The 18,619-nt window shown below is 38.1% G+C and overlaps 1 protein-coding gene across 1 annotated transcript in view; it reads right to left on the reverse strand.

Annotated features, from left to right (window-relative positions):
- The window catches only part of LOC124798960 (lysosomal acid glucosylceramidase-like), a 129,181-nt gene that overhangs the window by 36,640 nt on the left and 73,922 nt on the right, over positions 1 to 18,619 (reverse strand). Inside the window, exons 7-8 of the mRNA XM_047262494.1 lie at positions 12,164 to 12,177; positions 4,042 to 4,096 (exon numbers count right to left, since the gene is read on the reverse strand). Coding sequence (XP_047118450.1) covers positions 4,042 to 4,096; positions 12,164 to 12,177 — 69 coding nt within the window. The remainder of the gene's footprint in view (positions 1 to 4,041; positions 4,097 to 12,163; positions 12,178 to 18,619) is intronic.

Below are 18,619 nucleotides of genomic sequence, written 5' to 3' on the forward strand. Positions count from 1 at the left end.
CCTCATGTCAGCACATTGTAGGTGTCGCCACCAGCGCCAACCTTGTGTGAATGCTCTGAAAAGCTAATCATTTGCGTATCATAGCATCTTCTTCCTGTCAGTTAAATTTCGTGTCTGTAGCACATCATCTTTGTTGTGCAGCAATTTTAATGGCCAGTAGTGTATATCATTACCCACAATTACTTCTCCATTGAAACCATTACCTACAGACATATCCGGGGTACGGCTATGGGCACCCACATGGCACCATCCTATGCCAACCTAATCATGGACCATCTAGAGGAATCATTCCTAAACACCCAGAATCCTAAACCACTCACTTGGTTCAGAATGATTGATGACATTCTTGTGATCTGGATTGAGGATTAAGAGACCCTATTGACATTCCTCCAGAACCTCAACAGCCTCTCCTCCATTTGCTTCTCCTGGTTCTACTCAACCCAACAAGCCACCTTCTTAGATGTTGACCTCTATCCATATCAGATTTACTAACCACCAGCAGTACCTCCACTTCGATATCAAGAAGTCTCTTCCATACAGCCGTATGATATCAAAAAGACCCCTTCATACAGCCTAGTCAGCCATGGTTGTCACATTTGCAGTGACGAGCTGTCCCTCTTGAAATACACCAAGGGTCTCACTGAGGCATTTACAGACCGCATTTATCCTCCAGGGAGTATACATCCCGAGACAACCAGGAATTCCGCGAAAAACCTGGGAATTTTTTAAAATACCAGGAATTTTTCATTGTTTCAGTTTTCAGTTAAATTTTTGTGATTTTGACTGGTATGAACTGATACTCTAACAAACAAGTTTACTGTATCCCATTACTGCAGAATAATAGTGCAGCAATGAATCATAAACAAGAGGAAAAAACCACAATAAAAAGTAAGTTGCATAGAAAATGCGGTATTTACGAACAGCAGAATGTGTCAAAGGCTTAAAGAATGAAGACTATGCAGTACTTAATAACAACAAACAGCTTCCATTGAGCGTGACGTCACAACTATTTACTTTAGGGTTGTTTGAACGGTTGCTAGCGGGCCCATGTGCATGAGCAATTGAGTTGCGTATGAGTGGTACCTCTCCTGCTTCTTGCTACTTGAAGTGGGCTGTTAGCTGTATCAGTAGTAGCAACAAGCTTGTCAGATGCTACCTGGAAAAATTTTTCTTATGCACCCAATCTTCTCCACATGACCCACGTTTACATTTTGTGATTTGCCATTTTTGCTTGTTTAGAGCTCTCATTTCAAACGAAAATGAAATGGATTTCTGTGGCCGGGAGTTATCAAGTGAATTAAAATACTTTCATATAATTACAGAAGGCTAAAATACGTTATTAGTCTCAGTTTTCCGATTTTATTTTATTTTCATGTTTCTGGCAGTCAAGCATTAATCGTCTTGCGGAACAATGAAGTTATTTTTGTCAGTCTGCTAAAGAAATTTGACCTTTACTAATTTTCTCAACAGAGGCAGTCAATTTATTTGAGGTGAAGTGTTTAATTCCACACTCTTGGCTAGTTTCAACTGTTTGCTGAACTTCGACTGCATGTTTTCATCCTCTGACACGTATGGCATTATGCCATATTAAAGACCCAAACATGAGATAATACAAGAAAATTTGCATCCCAAAAACTGCACTGAAAACTTAAAATCAGGTTGGGTCTTCCATTTGTCTAAAACAACCAACACACTTGCTCATATACTTAATAGTTGCCTGAATAAATGGAGCGCTTCTGGTAATTAAGAAGTTAGTCTCCATGTACTGCTGTGTACATAGGGTCAGAGGACTCCAAAACAAACAGAAGTTCTGTGGTGGGTAATGTGGGGATTGTTTTGCACTTTCTTTAATTCTTTTTAAACCAACCAACGCAGTCTTTTTACTTTTCTCCTTTCCTGCTCCCCTTCCATCCCCATCACCTCACCCCCACCCTCCATCTAACCTCCCAACTGCACCCAGCAGACCTACCCTCTCCCCACCTCATCCCTGCACACAGCCCAGCACCACAACAGTGTCCCCCACCCCTACCCTACTACAGCTCACCCTCCTTGACACAGCCTCCTCCTTACCATCCCCCAGTTGCCTCTCCCATCATTATGTACTGCTGCTGCTGCTCGTAGTGTGGCTTCAGCTGCCAGAGACTGTGGTCATGTGTGTGTGATTTGCATTTGCATGCGTTTGTGTGTGTGTGTGTGTGTGTGTGTGTGTGTGTGTGTGTGTGTGTGTGTGTGTGTGTGTGTTTCGTCTATTTTTGACAAAGGCCTTGTTGACTGAAAGCTTATTTTGTGACAGTCTTTCGTTTCATTTCATTTATTTATTGGTCCATTTGATTCATTACATACTTAAACAGAACATTGAATATAGGACAAGTCAAAATTGCAAAAGGAGCAGAAACACACACACACACACATCTGTGACTCAGCATCTCTGCTATATGATGAGTAGCAACTGTCCTTTCCATAATATTGTTACATTCCATCCTGGATTTTCCATTGTTTGAACTAATTAATTGTTTTTATTTCTTTCTAATAGCAATTAGCTCTACTTGTCTCTCCTCATTAGGCCTACGCAAAGCATCAAATGCATTATCATCCTCTGATGCACTATCAATGTACTGCCTCAAAATGTTTCGAGCATGCCCAATGTTGAACTGGACGTGGAAATAAAAGTATTTTGTGAAACCACATTAAAAAGACATTCACATTCAAATTTGAGCCTTATTATTGAAATCCATTATAAAATTACAGTAAATAAAACATATAATACAACATTGTTTAAAGCTAAAGTTGGCAGTCTTCAGAGAACAAAAGGCACAAAATCTACAGCTTTTTGCTGACAAGGAGGTTGCTCAGTTCAGGGATGTCATGGGTGAGAAAGAAGGTGGTAATTATTGTCATGTTATGGAGTATTTTGAAGAGGCATGTTTATGCCCGACATCAGGTAGTACCAAACTAGGACAGTGTGGCTAGTATGGATTAGCATCTTTCACATAGAAGTGTAGCCCATTATAGGGATGGCCATCTTCAAAAGTGGTGTTTATTTGAGTAAATGACTGTGAAATTAAATTAAAGCTTTTTGAGTTGAAGGAAGGCTGCTACTATAGTCACTATCATCAGATCATAATTATCATTAAGGCAGTGACAGCATACTTTTTCACGATTCCATACACAGTGAACCTATAATAAAGGTGGCATGATCCAACACACTGACAATGAAACTCTTGCCTACTGTGCTAATGTTACATTACATGGTCAATAATTTATGTATTGTCTATGTTTTCTGCTTAATTCCAAAGCTGACTTTCAGCAGGAACATGATGCACTTTTTGGAGAAATCTGTGTGAAAATCAATGTTACAGGTCATGAAAATATCAAAGAAAACTTAAAATGAAGGAAATGTTGTAACATGGAATCATTGATGATGAGAAAGTATTGTATTGAGAAAAAAGGATTTCTGTTGGGACTGGACTGGCAAAAATGAACACAGAAACTGGGAAAACATAAAATTGTGGAACACAGAGATGGGGTTTTACTGTACTGAACTGTTCTAAGTGACCAACTCAGGAAAACACAAGAATAACAAAAATTAATGTTAATAATTTACTCATATTTTTCTTCTTTTTCTCCAAGTTTCTTCGACAAGCTGTGCTGAAGAAAGTATGACAAAAGAATTCAGCTTGACATGGGTGGAAATAAAATATTAGTACAATTTAAAACTGTTTTTCATCAGTAACTTTTCTGAATGTTATACTGACTTCAGTCTATTTTATCGTCATCAGATATGTCTGGATAAACCTTTTCTAGACATATCTAATCGTGATCAAACAGATTGAAATCTGGCATAAAATAAAAAAAAAAAAAAAACCCTCAGTTATCAAATATTTCTTTAAATTCTCCTATTTATAAATAAATAGATCACTGTCTTACACTGTGATAATGTCACATTTCATTGAATTTAACTATGGTATAGCATTGCTTTTAGATGAATGTTTTTAGTGAATGATAGTATCTATTAAAGGAATGTGAATACAATAAAGATACCTCTATTATGTTTGCCATGTATTCTTCACCATTTGACCAGTCACCTAGTCTCACTCTGCTGACATTTGGGCCAATGGTAACTAGAAAGAAAAAATAACAAATAATAAAAGATAGGAATGTTATGTTGATAACAAAACAATACAAGGGAACCTCTTTACACAGAACAACACAAAGATTATCAGAAATACTGCAACTGAAACAGACAAAATAACTTAAACAAAAATTCAGTAACGTTAAATAAACGAGAAAAAACAAAATATGAATCAATTAATCTCCCACTATCTACAGAAAAATCCATAAAAAGTTCTGTAGCAAGGATTCGTTTATCTCTTTCAAAAAATCAGTATTTCTTAAGCCTTAAAATTGTGTGAAAATGAGTTAAAGATTTTAGTGCTATACTATGGAGCAGCAAAACTGGCAGCTGGAGAAACAGGTAAAGAACATAGCCCTCCATCTTCCCTGAAGGTTCTCCCACTCATCTTCCCACTTTAGACCCCAGTAATTGGAAGTCAGAAGCCTTTGGAATGAAGGGGCATGCCCTTCAAGCTGAGTCCACAAACAATGCCATCAAGCAATGAAGCAATTCTGTGTAACATATGAATGCATGATGCATTACAAGGTGCATATGAAAACTGGCAGATAATGCATTTCAATAACAATTCTATGGTCAGAAGCAAACAATGACTTATTCCAAGGAATTTATTGTAGCTATGGAACTATGAAGCAAGAACATTTTTGAAAACATTACATTCCTGCTCAAGAGAGCAGGGAGAGGTAACAAAGTTTAAAAGACAGGAAGAAAATGAATGAGAAATAAGACAGTTAATAATATTAATTGATGCTTAATTGTTCTGTTCCACATATTTAAATGTACATGAGAATTCAGTATCCAAGGGAACATTTGAAGCAATGACAATGTTTCCAACGAATCTGTCTCATGTACATTCCTTCAGAAAGACATTTTCTTGCAAAATTTTGATGTGTCATGTGCACCTAACCTATTATTCTGTAGTAACATTATCATTTGCTCCCTCAGGCAAATTCTGCAAGTATTCAATTGTGGATATGCAATTTTTGAATGAGGCCTTTTCTTTCCCTAACATCCATGTACACCACTGGCCATTAAAATTGCAGCACCATGAAGGCAGCATACAACAAACATCAGATTAGCATAAAATGTTTAATATTCTTGAATATGCAAATCATATGCATTTCAGGACAATCATTCAACCATATTGCTGCTGGGGCATTGGTTGGGACTCCATGAGTGTCATAGAAACATGTAATCTGTGGGTTCAGAAGTGCCATACCCAGTGCCATGCCAGATAGCAGTGGTGCCATGTAGTTAATGCTTGAGAGGATAAACATATTGTTTGGGGCACAACAAATCACCAGCACAGTGACCATTTAGAGGCTTCCCTTGTGGCAACAACAGAAAGAGTGAGCATGTGCCCAACATTAACAATGGGCATTTGAGTAGCACCATAACATCTTCTCCAATGAGTCACAGTTCTAGTTACAACATCACAATGGAGATATCCATTTGTGAAAGCTCTGAGGAGAAGGAACAGTGACAGATTATTCTTGTCATCTCTTACGGGTGTAGCACTTCATGTGATGGCATAGGGTACCACCGGGTACACAAGTTGATCACACCTGGTTAACATAGCTGGCAATTTGGACAGCAGGTGTTACATTTCTGACATACCTTTGCCTCATGGGTATTATACTTTGTGTGATTGAACAGGAAGCCACTGGGTACACAAGATGGTCACCCCTGGTTAACATAGATGGCAATTTGGACAGCAGTTGTTACATCTCCGTCATGTTAAGGCCAGTGGCTATGCTGAAATTTGAGGTCTTCATGACATTATTTTTCAACAAGGTAGCACAAGATCACATGTTGGTCACACTTTCCTGAGCTACAACAATACATAGAGTGTGTGATTGTTGCCCTGGTCAGCTTGTTCTTCACATATTACAAGCACTGAAAAAATCTTACGGGTTGGCGAATGACTGGCATGCCTAATATACTGTATACACCCAATAAATAAAGTCTCCTGGTGTTGCAATTTTGTTAGTCAGCAGTGTATTTTATATTGGAATGTACTGTTTTGATAAGGAGGATGCCTCACAATCTCATGGCCCAATCCTGCTGCTAAGCTGTCAGGTTCAAATTGATTGTAAAAATGCTTATCACATCTGACTTGCTCTAGCATTTCTGCTTTTGTATAGCTGCCAGAAAAGTGAAACAGTTTTCTAGTCATTGCATTCTGCATAATTCCTTCCTTCGTTGTAGATGAATCTTTTATTAAAAATTATAACTGAGATTATCCAAGAGTTTCATGTAATCATCTTGTCCATCTTGTAATCAACCATAAAACCACTTTTTAAATGCATCACTATTTCTATCATCATGATTTTTGTACTGTTGATAAAGTCATATTAAAACAATACAGCATGACAGATAATAAGTGTGATTTTTTTTGCCAGTCAGCAGTTTCAAACTGCTATTCCCCTTTGAATTTTGCCAGATGTGATTGTTTTATGATTTTGGTGGAACCAGATCTCATTGACATAAATAACAAGATAATTTGCTTTCCTCACATTAAGTGTTTTTCTCGGAAAAGTTGGCCTAGTTTTTACAATACAGGATCTCTCCATCAGAAAGCATCTGCAATCTTTACTTTGTCTGTACCTGAATCCCAAAGATATCAAAATCATTCCAATCTAATGGCAGTCCACTGTGAAACAAATTTTGGTGTCTACAACAAATGCCATCTTTGCCTTGTGGGGTACTTCCCATTATCATAGAATTCCATTACTGTACCACCAACAATATCCTTCTGGAAATTATTCAAATCTGTGACAGTTTTTCTTCCACTAACATCTTTCTTTGGAGATTCAAACTTAATTTACTGATCAGAGGTCTCCATTCACCCTGCTTCTGCCTATATTCTCTGCACTGTTTGGAGCTAAATGCCACATGCCTTTGCAGTTACAGTCTGCAGTGCCAACAATAATCTGTGTCTCATGGGATTGCCTCTAAAGCCTCTCTGTTTGAATGTATGTATCTTATAAATGAATTATCTTAACTCTTGAACAAAAATATTAATAGCACACAATGAAAATCTCAGTTTTCTTTGTAGATATGCAACACTTCATAGAGAGAGCACCTAAGTGAATGATTGGTAGCAACATAGTTTCAAAGCTGTGCCAGCAACAGCAGGTAAGAAGTGTAATGTTGCCACATACGAGGTGCTATCCAAATTTGCCAGCAACAGCAGGTAAGAAGTGTAATGTTGCCACATACGAGGTGCTATCCAAAATTTTTGGGACTGGTGCTGCCATCTCTTGAAAACCTTTCCTTTGGACTAACGGTCACCATCACCCTCGAAGTAGTTCCATTCTGCACGTATGCATCAGTCCCAGTACTTCTGCCACTGGTCAAACGTTTTCTGGAAGTCCTGATCTTTGAGGGTGTTTATCACCGCCAGCGATGCTTCTTGAATCCTCTCTAGAGTATCGAACCAATGGCCTTTCAATTTGAGTTTCAGTTTTGCGGATAGCACAAAGTTGCAAGGTGCCAAATGTGGTGAGCACAGTGGGTGGGGTACAACCGCCATGTTGTTTTTTTGCCATAAAGGTCCTGGTGAGCAAGGACGTGGTGCAGCAGCCAGTTCCCTTGATGCCAAAGTTCAGGCCATCATCACCACACATTTTTATGGAGACGTTGCAAAACATCACAGTAGTAAGCAAAATTCACTGTTTGATTGGGTGGGACAAATTCTTTGTGCACAGTTCCCTTGGTATCAAAGGAAACGATAATCATGCTCTTCACTTTGCTCTTCACCTGTCTCGCTTTTTTGGGTCTTGGAAAGACTGGGCTTTTCCACTGGGATGATTGCTGCTTTGTCTCTGGGTCATAACCATAAATCCAGCTTTCATTGCTGATGATAACCCACACCAAGAAGGTTGGATCATCAGATGCTGTCTGATGAAGGTCCGTGCACACTTCAACATGCTGTGCCTTCTGATCGGCAGTCAAGATCCTTGGTACAAATGTTGTGGTGACACAATGCATGCTTGATTCATCAGTCAACATTTGTTGACATGTCCCATAACCAATACCCACTGCATCCGAAAGGTCTTGAATGGTTCGACGTCGGTCCGCATGAACCAGTTGTTGAAGTTTGGCAACAATGTCTGGTATTGTGTGGCTAACGGGCCTTCCAGTGTGAGCATGATCTTCGACATCTGTACAGCCGGCCATGAACCAAGCACACCACTCAAACACATGCATAAAGCTCATGCTCTGTCTCCCAAACACTTGTTGAATCATTGCAAGGGTCGCCGTAGCACTTTTCCCAAGATTCGCACAGAGTTTGATACACACGCACTGTTCTTTTCGCAGATCCATCATAAAATCGCCACACACCAAACACAGAGTATTACGGAAATCATTGTGGACATGCAACATGTCCTCCCAACTGAATGCCACTCCACACACTGACTCATCAGATAGGCAGCTCTCGCCACCTAGCGGTGCCAAGATCTACTACTACTACTTCCCAGATGGCAGCAGAAGCCCCGAAAATGTTGGACTCCACCTCGTAAACCCTGTGAAAGATGGGCATCTACTTAGTATCATTGCTCCTTACCATATGATGTGGCCTGGAAGGCAACTGTGGAAGAAATAAAATTGTGGCAACAGTGTACATTTAGAGTTGTGTACCAAATTGTACTAGGCAAAATGTGTCTCAGTTTGAGTTACAAAGTCAGTTGCCAGTTTTTCTGCACAATAGGATAATGTATTTTCCCCTTAATTGTGCATGTCAGATTCTTTATGCTGTAATGGGTTTTTATTCATTAAACACATAAAGTTCTCTGATGAATCATGTTTTCTGTTTCACAGGATGGATGCATATCAGCATGTCTCTCAATAAATATTGGACAACAAATGATATTCTGCAGTTTCTGGAAGAACAAAAGGCAATGGAAGCAGTGTTCTCTGAGAAGAAACAAATCTTTCACCATGCCAGTATATGTTTATGCATGGATAGAAGTGTGTGCAACTACATAGAAGACCACAGTCAAGCTTTAAATGTAGTTTTCCACATCTTAACCCAATCAGACATCTTTGGAACAACCATGACTGTCATGTTTACTATGTGAATTCTCTGCAAGCTGCAAGTTGCGCTGGAGACAACAGTGGAGAAGTGTTAGCATGTGGCTGACTTACTTACATCTCCCGTATTTACTGGGTGTGTTGTAAGCCACAGTTACACTCAGAATTTATAGATTAGCATAAAAAGGTGAATAGTATTGTGGAATCACATCTGAACTAAACATCATAAATGTTGCATACAGTATAAATTATTTTTTTGTATAAAACAGGGATACCAGTTCCAAACTTTGTGTGATTACGACCTTTGTTGACATAAAAGACCAGCAACTACATTTCATCATTTATTTATTTTACTGTCACTGTTGATATATATTCCTTAATGGTAACTAGCCCCATGTATCCATTCATTTTTTAACCATTCCCTGCATTTTTATCATGTGTCTGTAAAATACTTTCGGTGTAATATACAAAAATGTTGTTCTGTTATTACATTATATTTTTGAACTGTCTGCAGGGCACAATTGACTTCCATACACTATGTCAAGTTGACCTGACATATAGTAGACAGTTGTGCAAAGGATAGAGAGTTTAAATTTGTATTCTAAGAACAAAACAAAATTGTGACAGGAAACTAAACAAATATTTTCAGTTTTTGTAAATTCAGAACTGTCTACAGATTCAGACAATGATGCCAAGATGAATGGATCAACACTGGTCATTCTGAGTCATCTGGTTTCACGGCTGCACCACGAGCAGCGTGGGTGGCACATGACTTGAGAAGACCCACTGGTAGCATAGGCTAGGAGGAAAGTGAGAATATGGTTCTTGGCCATTGCGTCTATGCATCAGAAGCTTTTGGTCACCAATGCTACTATTGCACACAATGTTATTCTCTTAGTTTGTTACTTGTTACTCAGATTTCGTTCACAAGCTACTGATGATTCTTTTGGCTTTGCATTTGCTTGTCCTTCATTTTACCTTACAGTTCAGTGATGGCTAATATTTTTACTGCTTAAGTGTAAGACCAGAGAGAGAGAGAGAGAGAGTAGGTAGACTGCACACTGACCCGCCCGCACCGCCCAGCACAGTGCACCCACGGGCGCACACAGAGAATGCTGGTCAGCCTGCCTGGATGCCCTGCTAGCCCCACAGTACCTCTCACATGACTTTACAGTAACTGTTCATGTCCATCCAATTCTTTTTGGCTGCTTACTGTTTTCTCTGAATCTATCTATGGGCACTACTCCCCCTGTGTATTGCGTTACTAAAGTGGCAATGAGGCTGAATTTTTTATGTCAAAGAGCTCGTACCAATGGATCAAAAGCTTTTGGGGCTCTGGCAGCATCAAATAACGCTGCAGGAGCAACAGCAGGAACAGATGTCAGTTCAACAACAATTACAGCAGTAGCTGATCAAGCAGAATGTGATCCTAACTGTGTGCACACGGCCTACCCTGCCAGTTGAGCACCTGTGGGGTAACCTTCAGGCTTCTTAGGCTGTGTGAAAACTTGTGTTAGGATTGTACTGCATTTTGTGAGGTTTGTCTGTGACTAATTTGTCGAATTTTTCAAAATGAGCAGCAACAATATAAGTAAGATAAGCTTGAGTGTTAGCACAGATTGTAATAACGATGAAGTGCAGCAACTTAACTCGTCAAATTCAGAGATAATTGCCAGAGGGGAAGAGGACTGTGAAGATAATACAAGCAGTATTTGTTTGCTGCTTCAGAGATATCAACAGTCAGAGACATTAAAATACCGTTTTGACCAGTTAACAACATTCTTTGGTGATAAACTGCCAGAACAAAATAAGGGTATAAATAAAAATGGGAATAGGATTAAAAGAAATAAAGGTAGACTTAACACTGGTTAATAAAAAACTTAATTGTACTGCTATATTATGAAAGGAAAGTTACTACTCACCATATAACGGAGATGCTGAGTTGCAGATAGGCACAACAAAAAGACTGTCGCAAATAGGCTTTTGGCCAGAAAGGCACAAATGCAACTCACATATGACTGCAGTTTCTGGCAACTGAAGCCATTTGCGTGACACTGCAGACTGCAGTCATGTGTGTCTGAGTTGCATTTACATGATTGTGTTTGTGTGTCTGTGTCTATCATCTTTTTTCAATGAAGGCCTTGTTGGCCAAAAGCTTATTTGTGACAGTCTTTTTGCTGTGCCTATCTGCAACTCTGCATTTCCGTTATATGGTGAGCAACAACTTTCCTTTCATAATATTTTTACATTCCATCCTGGATTTTCTATTGTTTGATTAATTGTATAGCTGAGAGAGTTGATAAAGTATAAGCTGAACTAGGTACATTTAAACAACTGACTGATACTGAATTGGAATTAGTGGACTTGAGGGTTACTATTCTTGAGAGGAGATTAAGAGAAACAGAATAAATGATAATTCAAGAGACAGAGAGCAATGGACAGGATTTCAAGCATATGAATATATCTTTTAATTTAGAGTCACATACTGTATACAAAAAATTGGAATTAAATAAAACGGAATTAAATAAAGAGTTAACCATTGCAAGTGGAAATGTTGAGGATTGTAACAAGAATAGAAATATTGTTAACTCTAAAGTCAATCAATTAGAAAGAAACTATTACACAAATAATTTCAGTAATAATTTTTTTATGTACTAATATATTCAATAATGTGATTTTAAAATATTTCCAGAGAGATCATAAGCTCCATCTGGTGAAGATTTTGTGTCAATGCAAAGATATTTTCACACTCAGTATGCCAGATCATTTCAAAGTGAAGTTAGTTAAGAAGTTTTAGATGAGGAAGCATTATGCTGGGGTAACCAGCATGGACCTAGACATGTCATTTGAAGGGTCTGAAAGCATGTTCCTTAGCAAATTTTGTTCAGAGAGCAAGTAAGCTTGGATTAAGAGCGAGAATTTAAATGGTTCCAGTTACAGAGAAGGTAAGTAACATGAGAATGAACTGTGAGAGACACTTAAGAACATTGGCACTTTTGGATAAACCACTAGACGAGCTTATTCAGTTTCATGTCTTAAAATGTGGATTGCCAAATCTCAATGGGGATTGGGCTGTGGCCCAGATGATTCACTAGAGGAATTTTTGAAGAATGTAGATAAATTGGATAGGATATGGGAGAGACATGACAGATATGACAGTACTAGTAATTAGAGGGAGAGCCATTATCAGAGTGGAGGGTACTCCACAATCAACAAAATGACAGAAACAGGAGAAGAGACTGGAATAATTTCAGAGGTACTAATTACAGCAATAATTATGCTACATAAGACAGAAGGGGTGATGATAGAGGTCATGATCTGAGGAACAGGCAATAGGGGATTGAAGAAAGGAAACATTCAGATAAGGGAGGAGACAACAGAAATGATAACCAGGGAAATGGGTAAACATCCCATTGGATGCCTGTCCCTCTGAGGTGGGATGTAAATACAGAAACGAGGCTAGTCAAAATAGAGTTAGGAGAAGGAGTTACTGTTCACAAGCTAGTTGTCATCAAAGAATTAATAGGGATTACCATGTAAACAGAGCTGATATTGATGGAGAATTTTGGGAAAATATTTTGAGGGAGATGGAGGATGAAGAAAAGGAAGTGAGCTGGGAATTTGAATTAAGTTATAATATGTTGCAAATCTTTTTGATGAATCTGGAGATCAGTATGTGTCAAGTAATGTTAGCAGCTGTAAAGATGTTGATGGATTTGGGTTGATAAGTTTGATGATTGACAAAGTTGCTTCTACTTTAGCTGAAGTAGTTATAGCAGAGGTTGATAATCATGTGCTTAGGGAATAAGATAGTATGTTGTATGACGTTACTTGTGAACCTATTGGCACAACTATTATTACGTTTGATGCTGATGCTGATGTGATCTATAAGATTGATTTTGATGTTGATGTTAGAAGTAAGATTAATGATTTTGATGCGTATTTATGCAGAAGTGATGTTGATTTTGATGCTAATGAGGAGTATAGTGCTTTGTTTTGTGAAGTTTTTGATGGTATGATTTATGTTGAAATCAGTGACGATAATACTAGTAGCAAAGTTGTAGGTATTGGTGATGATATGATAACGCACAGTAAGAAGTACATGAGAGTCAAAGTATACCAATGAGATGTTGACAAATAGTGATTATAAGCTAGAGCAGAACAAACACATTAATGATAAGATACTTGAAGTTACAGCTAGTCAGATTAGGAATGCAGAAGTTAGTTGTGATGTGCATAGTGATTTTCAGGTAGATGATGAAAACACACATTTTCATTTAAGTAATTGGAACATAGATAGTAAGATAACCTTGAATGGTCAACACATCCACACTAAAGAAGATGATTTGCTGTACAAGAGAATATTGAAATTAGTTGTAAGGTGCCATTAGGGGCTTAACAGCCAACCACATCATTTGAGTCACCTATAGGAACATAATTAAATTTTAGAGAAGCTGAGAATGATTTATTAGCTGTGAATGAAATTCTTAATAATAAAGACACATTAGGCAGTCCCTATATTAACATTCAGATTGGTAATGGGAAAAGAGATAGTTTGACTGACACAAGTAGTACAGTATGTTACGGTGAAATGAATACCCTTAGCTGCATACAGGTGTTGATATAAGTCAACAGGGACAATGGAAAATGTGTGCCAAAACCGGGACTCGAACCTGGGATCTCCTACTTACACAGAAGAAGATGGGCAAATGGCTGGTGAGTGACAGAATAGAACATACAGAGAATTATACTGAATTTCCAATCACAGGTGCTAGGTGCTAGGATCAAAAGAGCAATGTGCAAACTTTGCAAGCTAATCAATGGACAAGCTTTGGTAATGTTTAGCATTGAGAACATTAGTTTTGAACAGGGCTGTTTTGTGGTGAACACATAAATGAACACATATTATTAGGTATGGATTGGACTATAAAAGAAAATGATAGTTTTAGTTGGAAAAAAATTAAATTATTGTTTGTTGAATCAAGGTCTGGTAACATTAAAGAAACAAAATTCTATATGATGTCTAATGAAAACTGTAGTAATCAGATAAGAGTAGTAGTAATTATGGATAATAGCAATTATTTTGTTGAGGATGAGAGTTCTTGTGATCATAATATTGTAAATTATTCTTATGCACACCTTATTACTGAAAAACCTAATGCAACTGAAAAGTTAATTGTAGTAGAGAAAGATGACTTATAAACATTTTTGTGGGAGTTTTGTGACATTTTTAGTGAAAATCAGGGTAGAGGGAAGGACTACCAATAAAAGTTGAAAGCAATAAATCACCATACATTCCTTATAAAACCATGTAGAATACCTATTTGCAAAAGAAAAGCAGTGAAAATGGACCTTCAGAAATTACAAAAGTAGAGGACGGTAGAGGGATGCAGGGGCCAGTATAATAATCCACTGGTTGCTGTATCCAAGAGAGATGGAGGTGTCAAGCTAGTATTGGTCTCTAGGTGTTTAAACAAATTTTTAGAACAAGAGAATGATCATTTTTAGAACAAGAGAATGATCATCCAGAAAGTATGGAAGAGTTTGTGGAGAATGGGGCAGTGACAATGTGATAGCAGAATAGTGATACAGCCTAAAGATACGATTTCTAACTAGTCATTGGTAAATAAGGGTGTACATAAAGTCTGGGAACACATTCAATTATTTATTGCACAAGACCTAAACATCGTACAGATCTCATACATATTGCATTTTGAAGAGAAACTGTAAAATTTTGTTTTACAAACATTCGATATGTGAACCATGAGGGACATCAATACGGTAATCTAATTCTTGCCATACCCGTCCCAGCATAGCATCGTTGACTGTGGCAGTTGCTTCCCATATTCTCTCCTGGAGCTCTGTTACATCATGTGGTAGAGGCGGAGTGCCCCACAGAAAAAAGTCACATGGAGTGAGACCTGGTGATCGGGGAGGCCATCTCATGAAATAGCTGTCCCTTCTGTAGCACGGTCGATCCATCGATGTGGCAGCTTGGTGTTCAAGCACCCACGATGAAATTGGGGTGGAGCCCCATCCTGCTGAAAGGCGAATGGAGAGTCCAATTGCAATTGAGGCACCAGCTATTGCTGCAACATGTCCAAGGAGGAATATCCAGTGACACTGCTCTCAGCGAAGAAGAATGGCCCGTACAGTTTTCGATGTGACAAGGCACAAAAAACATTTACCTTTGAGGAATCACGCTCAGATTCAGTGTGCTTGTGTGGATGCTTTGTACCCAGATTTGATATTTGTGGCTGTTCACTTTCCCATTAGTGTGAAAAGTGGCTTCGTTGCTAAAAATTAGGCGATCAACAATGCCACCCCCATTCTCATTCAATTGTTGCCGCTGCGAACAAAACTCAAAACGCTTGTCTTTGTCATTGAGCTTCTGTACTAACGCCAATTGAATGGTTTCATAGACAGATTCTGTCACAGGACTTTCCACAGTCTCATTGGAGCCATGTTGAGTTCACAGGATGCACGACACACTGATTTCATTGGACTCCTTATGAATGTCTCTCATATGCGCTCCACATTCACTTCACTCACACTGGGACATCCGCTTCTCTTTGCCGGAAACAAGCAACCCGCCATAACGAACTTGTTGTGCCAGTGGTAAATGGCCTTCCTTGTTGGTGGCTTCTTGGTTTTAAACATCCATTGAACAGTTGTAGCACACTTGTTTTTGTCAAACTCCAACACACAGAAAGCTTGCTCTGCACCTTAACATGCCATGTTTGTAACTAGCGCTGACTATTGGCAAATTAGCAAACTATGCTGTGGTGGAATACATGAAAAAAAGCTTTCAGGGTTTCTCTTCAAAATGACATTTGTATGATATCTGTACAATGTCTGGTTCTTGTGCAATAAATAATTAAATATCTCCCTGGTTTTTATGTACACCCTGCATTCATAACTTGTGTAATTGTTATGAGTGTACATAGCATACTAACTCTCATTGCAGTTTAGTTATAAATCATGTAACTATGCACAGTTGAAACTCTACTATATCAATGATTTGCGTAAATAATGTTATTGATTTTTTAAAGTCTCTAGAGTGAAAATGTTAAAAATTTGAGAAAATATGATGATGACATAGCTTATTTTACTCACAGTTAATCAAAATATGCATACTAACTCCAAACATCGCTTGTTTTATCATATAGATTTTGCTGACTTCAAGCAAAGATCAAGTTAAATGCCATATCCAAATCAGAGATACAATTTTAGTCCTTTCCTTATTATTTATCAATTTCAAACAGATATTCTTCTCTATTCCTTTTCTTTTTATCAGAATGATTATCACATATTTCCTGGATCATTATTACCAATGCAAAAAATGTATAGTAACACCTACAGTATATCTTTCAATTGATACATTTATAAAATTATTCAAATAGCTTCAGTCTTTTGGCAAAATAATTCTAAGAAATTAATATAGTAGCAATACATGTTCTTCATGAAACAATGATATCTACATGCATCTACAGCCTTTTATCAAGTATTAGTACATTTATATAACTACACATATCAAAAATGACACAGAACAACTCAATAGTTGTAGAGAAAAATACTTCATTTATAACGTGAGTTATTACCATTACTCCTTCTATTACCTATTTAACAGAGTAACGCATTACGTGTGATGTTTCACGTACATCTGATTTATTAAAATTGATGTATTACAGTAGATTTTGCCACTGTTCTTTCATTGGAAATGTTTCTACATTCTATATGAAATATAAGTTAATAAATAACAACTTTGTCAGATTATTATATGCAAGGTATTTATGTCTTAAGAGAAAGTACCAAGTTATATTCTGAAAACATCTTTTATTTTATTTTTTTCCTTCTTTGGGCATCAAGATTAATTAAGAGCAAATTCTATTTGCTTCAACTAAGACATTGGGAACTTTGTTTTAATTTTCCACTATTCAAAGTTTTATTTGATCTATATTTCTGTTTTTTTGGTCATCAGTCTACTGACTGGTTTGATGCGGCCCGCCATGAATTCCTTTCCTGTGCTAACCTCTTCATCTCAGAGTAGCACTTGCAACCTACGTCCTCAATTATTTGCTTGACGTGTTCCAATCTCTGTCTTCCTCTACAGTTTTTGCCCTCTACAGCTCCCTCTAGTACCATGGAAGTCATTCCCTCATGTCTTAGGAGATGTCCTATCATCCTGTCCCTTCTCCTTATCAGTGTTTTCCACATATTCCTTTCCTCTCCAATTCTGCATAGAACCTCCTCATTCCTTACCTTATCAGTCCACCTAATTTTCAACATTCGTCTATAGCACCACATCTCAAATGCTTCGATTCTCTTCTGTTCCGGTTTTCCCACAGTCCATGTTTCACTACCATACAATGCTGTACTCCAGACGTACATCCTCAGAAATTTCTTCCTCAAATTAAGGCCGGTATTTGATATTAGTAGACTTCTCTTGGCCAGAAATGCCTTCTTTGCCATAGCGAGTCTGCTTTTGATGTCCTCCTTGCTCCGTCCGTCATTGGTTATTTTACTGCCTAGGTAGCAGAATTCCTTAACTTCACTGACTTCGTGACCATCAATCCTGATGTTAAGTTTCTCGCTGTTCTCATTTCTACTACTTCTCATTACCTTCGTCTATCTCCAATTTACTCTCAAACCATACTGTGTACTCATTAGACTGTTCATTCCGTTCAGCAGATCATTTAATTCTTCTTCACTTTCACTCAGGATGGCAATGTCATCAGCGAATCGTATCATTGATATCCTTTCACCTTGTATTTTAATTCCACTCCTGAACCTTTCTTTTATTTCCATCATTGCTTCCTCGATGTACAGATTGAAGAGTAGGGGTGAAAGGCTACAGCCTTGTCTTACACCCTTCTTAATACGAGCCTTGCTTCCACTATTAGCCGTAACGTCAGAATTGCCTCTCTCGTGCCTTTACTTTTCCTAAAGCCAAACTGATCTTCACCTAGCGCATTCTCAATTTTCTTTTCCATTCTTCTGTATATTATTCTTGTAAGCAGCTTTGATGCATGAGCTGTTAAGCTGATTGTGCGATAATTCTCGCACTTGTCAGCTCTTGCCGTCTTCGGAATTGTGTGGATGATGCTTTTCCGAAAGTCAGATGGTATGTCGCGAGACTCATATAATCTACACACCAACGTGAATAGTCGTTTTGTTGCCACTTCCCCCAATGATTTTAGAAATTCTGATGGAATGTTATCTATCCCTTCTGCCTTATTTGACCGTAAGTCCTCCAAAGCTCTTTTAAATTCCGATTCTAATACTGGATCCCCTATCTCTTCTAAATTGACTCCTGTTCTTCTTCTATCAAATCGGACAAATCTTCACCCTCATAGAGGCTTTCAATGTATTCTTTCCACCTATCTGCTCTCTCCTCTGCATTTAACAGTGGAATTCCCGTTGCACTCTTAATGTTACCACCGTTGCTTT

The sequence above is a fragment of the Schistocerca piceifrons genome, chromosome 5 (assembly GCF_021461385.2).
Source record: "Schistocerca piceifrons isolate TAMUIC-IGC-003096 chromosome 5, iqSchPice1.1, whole genome shotgun sequence".
In the NCBI taxonomy this organism is placed as follows: Eukaryota; Metazoa; Arthropoda; class Insecta; order Orthoptera; family Acrididae; genus Schistocerca; species Schistocerca piceifrons.